Source organism: Manis javanica, chromosome 10, assembly GCF_040802235.1.
Source record: "Manis javanica isolate MJ-LG chromosome 10, MJ_LKY, whole genome shotgun sequence".
NCBI classification, from domain to species: domain Eukaryota; kingdom Metazoa; phylum Chordata; class Mammalia; order Pholidota; family Manidae; genus Manis; species Manis javanica.
The window spans coordinates 29,079-36,827 of record NC_133165.1 but is presented as its reverse complement, the minus strand read 5'-3'; the positions used below and the strand labels follow the sequence as shown (position 1 = coordinate 36,827).

Here is a 7,749-nt window from a genome sequence, read left to right as displayed (position 1 = left end):
CCATCAAAGGAGGTCCTCTGTGTGCCTGTCCTTGCACTCGCAATTCCCCACAACAGGGAACTTCGTGTCGAACACACCTCCTGGTCAAGTCCATCATTCAGGTGGACATACCTGGTCCTCTCCCTCTTCCTTGGAGTGACTGATAGCTGATGATGGAACGAGTATGTAAGAGTGTGCTATCACATTTCCCCACACAGAGAAGCACCTGACCCTGGCCAGCCAGCAGTACTAATTCCAGCCTCGGGCTGCCTCTGTTTTCCAGGAGCCACTGAAGGCATCCCTACAGGTGAGCCCTGTGGAGGCCTGTTCACGGTTGTGGTCCGGATGCAGGCCCTTGTTTCCCCCACAAGCAGAAACAGAACGCTGGCCTCTACTTTTATTTTCTCCTTGCCGTAGAGATCGCTGTGACACGGTTGCATGGTGTGGCCACAGTGCTTGGGGCCCTGCTAATCCCTCCTGCTCCCGGGACTGTCTTTCTGGCTTTTCAAACTAAAAACCTAGATTCATTCTGTGCACAGGTGCCGGGCCCATAGCTCTGTGCAACCAGCCATGTGATTAATAGGATGTTTGGGCCCAGGGTTCACACTGACTGTTCCAGCTGGGTGCAGCTGGGGTGAGGCCACCTCAACACTCTTCTGTGAAAAGGAGACAGTGGCCCAAGGCTTCCTCCTGCTGGGGAAGATCTCAGCCACTGGTGTGTAACTGTCCACGCCTGGAGATTCATTTCTGCCTCAGCTTTTTAATGAAGGACACCTCATCCCGATTCCGAATACCATAGCTGAAAGAGAAGGAAAATTATGAAGTGTCTGATCTGCTGCAGGGTATGTTTGTGACTCCTCACCTGAGGCTTGTGAGGGTCCCAGACAGAACAGGCGGCAAGAGCATGTGTGCAGTCGGGTGAGGAGGTGACAGTGCCTGTCCTCCCAGAGCCACACTGTGCCAGCAGACAGCCTTTCACTTCCATGCACACTCTTATTTCCCTCCTCCTGGTTCTGTGGCCCTTTGCTGCCACCCGGGAGAGGCAGTGCTGCCACTGCTCCTCTGTCTCCGGTTCTAGCAGGGAAGGTCCCCAGCTCCTTGCAAGAGGGTGTCAGTCTAGCCAGGAACTGTGCCCGTCTCACACATTCCAGAGGACTGACTTAAGATCCCTTTTTCCTGGGACAAAGTCCCAAGTCCTCTGGTAGAGTGTGGGGAAGTAGATGTGAACAGAGCAGATAGCTCCCTGCAGCTCAAGATGTGGCGTGCACTTACTCTCGGAGCCTCTTTCTGTCTTCTGTGAGCTTCTCTCCCGCTGAGGTCAGATGGTACGTCCTCCACACATAGGACCTGCAAGATGGTGAGCATTCAGACAAACTGCTGGGCAGCTGGGATGCAGAGACTGCATAAGAATGGCTCAAGGCACTCAGCTCTGTGGGCCCACAGGAGCCGGCCTCATCTTCTGGGCTTCTTTCCCATAAAATGTGTGCAGCAAGCTTGAGGCCACCTCTCAGAGGCAGTGCTCTCAATAGGTGAATGTGGGTGGTAGGGGGCCAAACACCCCTTGCTCATGATACAGGTGGCAGTACCGAGACAGAGCCAACTCAACACTTGATCTGCCAGGAGTGAGAGTTTACAGATGCAGCATCTGTAACTAGGGATACCACTTCCAGACACATGAAAATGCCCTATGCTATCCCCAAGTGCAAATGCCCAGTGCCTAGGAGGGGTAATGTAGATGGAACAGCAGCTAAGGCAGGACTCCCAGGCACAGTAACACCCACCCTGTGTTAAGGGCTCAGGATAGGGAGCTAATTACTCCAGGGAGTACCCTGTAGCAGGGCCCAGTCACTGAAAATCACATGTCTAGCAGGTGCTCATGTGGAGTCCCGCACCCTCGGGAAGGGCAGCAAGGAGCCACTGCTCCGCTTACCAGCTGATGTGCTGAATGCCCCCTTCTCGCTCCTGCCTGAGCTGCACGAACCTCTGGATGGCCTTCTTCAGGTCCAGGACCGTGGCGTTCTGTACTACAACCACAGCTGCAACCGGTAGGAAAGAGGAGAGAGGATCCATGCTAGAAGCTCACGGCCATAACCTCATGCTGAGCTCTGTTTGTGACTGAGACTTGAGTCTGGGCAGGCACGGCCCTTGGGTTTCCCACTGAGCACCTTGCTAACATCCTGCCCCTGTGGAAGCTCAGAACGCAGAGCCTGAGGGAAGGACGGCAGACTTACGCATTACTTCTCCATCCATCTTGCACACTCGCACTGTCATCGCTTGGCCATATTCTAGTGCTATTTGGGAATTGACCTCTTCCAAGGTCACCTAGAAAAGACCAAGATCTGATGTAGGAGTCCCCGTCCTCCTAATACCCCAAACAACAAAGAAAAACAAGCTGACAGTGTCCAAGAAGTGGTACCATATATTATGAAGAAGTAGGAAAGGAATTTGGGCTAATACATCAGGGTTTCCCAGTTTTTAAGCACCTCAATCTCATGTTCCACCCACATTTTCTATTTGATGTGTACAGTGGACAAAGGCTCTGGAGAAAGAGAAACATTTGAGTAGGCAAGGAGAACGAACCACGTGAGGATCAGCCCCCGGATCCTCCAGCCCGACCTGGGGCCAGGTGGGAGAAAGTATACTGGGCCTGACAGTCCAGTCTGACAGCCACTGGTCACCTGGACGCAGGCTAGGGCATCGGGACAACATTGAGACAGTAGTGCAAAAAACAGGTAACGGTCGGCGTTTTATACAACTTTAAAAAAAAAAAAGGTTAATTTTAGGACTCCTTGACGAGCCAAACAAGGATTTAAAGACAAGACCGTACCAAGCCATATCGAGGCTAGAGGAAGTTAAAACCAAGAATACCTATCTTCTGTTTACCTACACCTTTTACGTTTTTTGCCACAGGCTTTCACACCAACTTTTAGTTTTAAAGATGTTGCATTAAAAGCTCCCGGACGCTCCACGCCCCTTTGAATCCCGCGCCCGAGGCGAGCGCCTCCCCAAACCCACCCTGGGCCGCCCCCGGAGCCTTCCCGGGTCCTCTGGGCCGCGGCCCCTGGTCTGCACCGCCCGGCCGCCCCTGGCGCCTACCCGCGCGCACCTGGATCGGCAGGTCGCAGAGCAGCGGGTCCTGCACGACCATGGCGAGACCCTCTTGGAACACGTCCACCGCCTCGGAGTGCGGCAGCGCCTCCTCCTCGTCTTCCTCGGCGTCCGGCGCGCCGCGCCCCGCCGCGGCCTCGGCCTCGGGCTCCTCCAGGGCGCCTCGCTGGCCGCCGCGCGACGGGGGCGGAACGCGCACCCGCGGGACGCCTGCCGCAGTGCCTGCTGGGAGGGCCGCAGGGGCTGCCGGGAGTCCGCGGCAGATCCCGGCGGCGCGATGCTGCTCTTCTGCCCGGGCTGCGGGAACGGGCTGATCGTGGAGGAGGGGCAGCGCTGCCACCGCTTCGCCTGCAACACCTGCCCCTACGTACACAATATCACCCGCAAGGTGCGGTTTGGTCCTGCGTTCCTGCCGCCTCCCGGTCCGTCTCCCTCCCTGTTCGCGGCGTCCAGAGTGGGCGGGCCCCCGCGCGAGTCCGGTGAGGCCCGTCCGCGCCCGGAAGCTCTCGGCGGCCCCGCCGCGCGCAGGGGGAAGCCGAAGCTCCAGGGCCTGCCGGGACCGGACCGCGACCCCCTTCCCCGAGGCCTGCTTCTCCGCGTCCGCGTGCTTCTCGGCCACCGCGCGCATGGCACCGCTGCCAGCACCTTTGCATGCGTTTTCTGCCCGGTTCACCCTCCCCCTGATCGTCATGTCAGTCTTTGGTCTCGTGTTTACTGAAATAATCACTGTTTAAAACGGCAACCTCTTCCTCCAACTCATCTTCTTCCTGTTTTCTTTACCTGTTGAACTCACAGTGTTCCCGTATACTTGTGTTTACTTACGCGCTGTGTTTACTGAAGCTAGGACGTAAGCTGTGGGAGGGCAGGGCCTTTTTCTGTGTAGTTTTCTCTTAGTTCAAGTCTGAACACCTAGGACGTAACTTAGAATGTACTGGATGTATCTATGGTACACAGTAGATCGTAACTTATTTTCCTTTGTACACCTTTACTTTTATAAGTAGAGCACATTGGTGCTAGCTCATTCTTAATATTTGCGTACTCCTTCACTATGTAGTGGTGGGAGTTTAGAGGCTGAAACCGGGAAGAGTGAACTCTTATGTAACCCTGAAAGTTCAAGGATGTCTGTTAAAACTTGGGAAAGAAGCCAAAGGTGACTTGCTTTGAGAGCTGTCAGACTTTAGGGAGTAGCTACCCAGATAAGTGGTACTCTTTACCTTCGGTTGTGTTTGTTTCTCTATTCTTGGGTTACCAAGTTTACAGAGGCGTGGGAGAAGAAAAGTGTCACCCTTAAGCCATTTTTTTCTTCTGCTCTGGGGCATCATCCAGTCCTTGCAGAGACGTTCTCTGACTTTTGGGGCTCTCTCTTTTCTGTGGGTCATCCCAGTCATGGATCTTCATAATTAGCGGAGCTCTCACAGAGCAGAAACTTGGTTTTTATATACTATCTGTCCAGTTTGTGTTGAAGGAAGGAAGACTGGGGAGACACTTGAGGGCAGGTATGGTTTGGTGACCCAGGTGTGTACTGTTCACTTACTTGGAGAGTCTGAAGACTTGCTGTTCTCTGTTAGGTAACAAATCGGAAATACCCAAAGCTGAAAGAAGTGGACGATGTGCTCGGTGGAGCAGCTGCGTGGGAGAATGTTGACTCTACTGCGGGTGAGGAAAAACCTGAGCTGTGGATAAGTGTGAGGCTGTGCCCTGTGCACCCTCAACATCAGAGTGTGTGGTGTATATGAAGTGGGCTTCTGTAAATAGAAAACATTTTTTTTCAGTAGTTTTTTTGTTACACACACAATATTGGCATAAACCTTAAAGTCACGCATGGTGTGGATTCCAGAATGCATGGGACAGCCATAACTCACCTTGTGTGTTCTATTTTCGAATGGTCTTTGACCAGTTTTGAGAAGAAAAGGGGAACCTGGGAAGGGGAAGAGGAGTGTTCCAAGGTCACAAGTCTCCTGGCTCTCTTGGTGCGTGAGCATAGTGGCAGTGATACCCCTGCTGTCAGCCTTAAACTGTGGGCACAGCACCCTAGATGAGCACTGTGTCTGGGTGTGTCTATGTCTGCCCCTTTCAGGTAACACTTACTTCTAATAGGTGTGCGTGGACCACAAGCATCAGTTTTATATAATGTGGGTCACTTGTTTGTTTTTCTCATTGCCAGAGCCATGTCCCAAATGCGAGCATCCTCGTGCATACTTCATGCAGCTTCAGACCCGCTCTGCAGACGAGCCGATGACCACCTTCTACAAGTGCTGCAGTGCTCAGTGTGGACACCGCTGGAGGGACTAGGGCCAGGCTGGCCCAACTATGTCGTTGTCTTCCTATCTCATTCCCCATATTTTAGTGTGCTCTCTGTGTCCTGAGGGTCGTTTTCCTGGTGTGACAGGAAGCTAACCCTTTTAGGGTCTCCTAGTGTAGCTAGCAAGGGTGTTGGGAAATGTATCCCATCTACTACTCAGTGGATGAGCTCATTAATGTCCAGGGAGGTTGTGAGTTGGGGGAGGAGTATCCATAACTAAGCGCTCCGTTTAAGGTCCTGCTTGCTCACCTTGGGCAGTGGACATCCCCCCACCATCTACCATTACTCTGGAATATTTAAATTGTGTGCAGAGCCAGTAAAGGAAAAGTTATTCATTCAGTACATTAGAAATCTCTAAGTATTTAACTGTTTATTGCAAACTTATTTATTCAAGATCTATTCTGAATATTTAATTAAAATGAGAAGTCGTATATTGTGTTCTCAGGTGAATGCCTCAGGTAGGCATCCAACTGCAAATCACCATTCCAGAATCAGCTCCTGTACTCACAGCAAACTGGTGATAGAATTGCTGATAAGGTAGATTTTGATTTATCATTTCTATCCCTGTTTCATAGGATTACAGTCTATTTATAGGATACTGTGTTTTCATACTTTGTACTTTCTCTGTTCATCTTTCCACTCTAAAAGAACACCTTTGACTAGGTGGGGCTAGGGTCTAGGTTATCAGTGGGTGAACTTCTTGCTCACGGCCTTGGAATTAATTTGTTTTCCAATTAATTAATAATGAAATTTCACTAATGAAACCACAGGACTTAAATTTGTGTTTTTGATACAGATCTTTACTTTTTGGAGGCACTTGGTTTCTTTCCCAGAAATGATTAATCTTTAAAGTTTGACATGATTGTTTTCATATTGCTGTAACAGGTCCTGAGCCATTATATATAACTGGTTTTATTTCAAAATAGTTCCAGTGTTAACAAATGTGATTTTATCAGGTGGGTGTTATCTTTAGCTAATCTTTTCCTTATGCCGTTAGTTTTATTTCCTTAGGTGGCAACCTTGCCATTTGCCTTTGTTGCTGAGGCAGCTTGGATTGGGGGTGAGGGTCACACACCCTGCAGTCAGCCTCCGGTCTGCACCGTAGCTATGAGAGCTTGGTGAAATTTCTGAACCTCTGCCTTCGTTTCCTCATGTGTAAATGGAGATAATAATATTCTATTTCAGGGGTTTCTAAGCTTTGGTAAGAAGCCAGATAGTAAATATTTTGGACTTTGTGGGGCAGGAGCCAAACTGTAGGAAAACACAAGCAAACAGACTTCCACAATTTTCTTACAGAGAAAATCGAAAATTTCTCATAGTAAGTTAGTATAGTATTCTGTCAAGCGGGTTTTTTGTTCCAGGATTTCTTCCCTTTCCACCCCTTTTTCTCTCTACTTGTGGAATCATGGTGTGGGTTGTGTGGTCTGCTTATCTTGGGTTAGTAAATTCTAGCTTCGAAAAGGTGGGAGGGACACTGACAGACCAAGAGAAGGAAGCTCTCTTGATTAGGTTGCTAGAAAAGGGATGGCTCCAGGGAGTATAAAAGTATGTGGTCGTAATAGGTAAGACCTAGGCTAAGCTGTTTGAAGTTTAACTACTAGACAGAAGTGTGATGATGTCTCTGGTCATTCCTAAGGTGTTTTCGTGGGCTTTAGCCCTTGCTTCCATCTTTCTGTGGGTCCTGGCTTTCTCAGTCTCCAAAGAGCTGCAGCTCTGGGGTGTCCACACCATGCCCAGGATGTATTAATGCACAGAACACAGGTGCACACTCACACATAAAAGTATGCACACTGAAATGTGACCTTATTTGGTACCCCAAAGAACATACAGCCAAGAAGCATATGAAAAGATGCTTATCATCACTAATAAGGAAGTGTCAATTAAAAACAACATTGCAATGTGTTTTCCTATCAGATTGCCAAAGAATAAAAAGATTGCTGATGTGTACCGCTAGGGAGGGTTGCCTGCATTCTCACAGTTCTGGGGGAGTAGAAGAAGGTATATTTTTGGAGGACCACTTGACTATCTATCAATATTTTAAAATGCTGAGCCTTAGACCCCACAGTTCCATCCCCAGCAATTTTCTGTACAGAAGTACACATGGTAAATAAATATCCATGCATAGGGTTTTAATTACCTTCATTTAAAAAAGCACAACACCCAAAATTAATGTTATATGTGAATTATATCAATTAAAAAACTAAGATATTATCTATAGGCAACCATCTAAATGCATCTGTGGGATTGTTCAGTCATGGCACATGCTACCATTTCAGTCATTGGCTATGCGGTGACCTAGAAAGATGTTGAAAATTGACATTAAAAATGTGAATTTAGAAGTTGGAGTGATTTGTGCTAAC

At 49.4% G+C, this 7,749-nt stretch overlaps 2 protein-coding genes across 3 annotated transcripts; one reads left to right on the top strand and one right to left on the bottom strand.

The window, feature by feature from the left end:
* Positions 1-363: 363 nt before the first annotated feature.
* On the bottom strand, positions 364-3,269 carry SNRNP25 (small nuclear ribonucleoprotein U11/U12 subunit 25). The gene is made up of 5 exons (XM_017668294.3): positions 3,086-3,269; positions 2,211-2,301; positions 1,910-2,015; positions 1,252-1,326; positions 364-778 (listed from the first exon to the last, which is right to left on the bottom strand). The coding sequence occupies exons 1-5, from the start codon at positions 3,125-3,127 to the stop codon at positions 721-723; spliced, it is 372 nt and encodes a 123-aa protein (XP_017523783.1). The 5' UTR covers positions 3,128-3,269; the 3' UTR covers positions 364-720.
* An 11-nt stretch (positions 3,270-3,280) lies between these two features.
* POLR3K (RNA polymerase III subunit K) lies at positions 3,281-7,728 on the top strand. 2 transcript variants are annotated; one of them, XM_017668293.3, is made up of 3 exons: positions 3,281-3,475; positions 4,656-4,743; positions 5,252-7,728. In XM_017668293.3, the coding sequence occupies exons 1-3, from the start codon at positions 3,365-3,367 to the stop codon at positions 5,377-5,379; spliced, it is 327 nt and encodes a 108-aa protein (XP_017523782.2). In that variant the 5' UTR covers positions 3,281-3,364; the 3' UTR covers positions 5,380-7,728. The 2 variants fall into 2 exon arrangements, with proteins under 2 accessions (XP_017523782.2, XP_036857673.1); XM_037001778.2 differs by having other exon boundaries at positions 3,365-3,566; positions 5,252-5,294.
* The last annotated feature ends 21 nt before the right edge of the window (positions 7,729-7,749 follow it).

Excerpts from the sequence above, each read along its gene's own strand:
- SNRNP25 (XM_017668294.3), bottom strand. The coding sequence starts at position 3,127 with ATGGTCGTGCAGGACCCGCTGCTCTGCGACCTGCCGATCCAG. Across the intron at positions 2,302-3,085 it reads TCTGCGACCTGCCGATCCAG|GTGACCTTGGAAGAGGTCAA; the intron begins GTGCGCGCGGGT and ends GGTCTTTTCTAG. Across the intron at positions 779-1,251 it reads GACAGAAAGAGGCTCCGAGA|CTATGGTATTCGGAATCGGG; the intron begins GTAAGTGCACGC and ends CTTCTCTTTCAG.
- POLR3K (XM_017668293.3), top strand. The coding sequence starts at position 3,365 with ATGCTGCTCTTCTGCCCGGGCTGCGGGAACGGGCTGATCGTGGAGGAG. Across the intron at positions 3,476-4,655 it reads TACACAATATCACCCGCAAG|GTAACAAATCGGAAATACCC; the intron begins GTGCGGTTTGGT and ends GTTCTCTGTTAG. Across the intron at positions 4,744-5,251 it reads GAATGTTGACTCTACTGCGG|AGCCATGTCCCAAATGCGAG; the intron begins GTGAGGAAAAAC and ends TCTCATTGCCAG.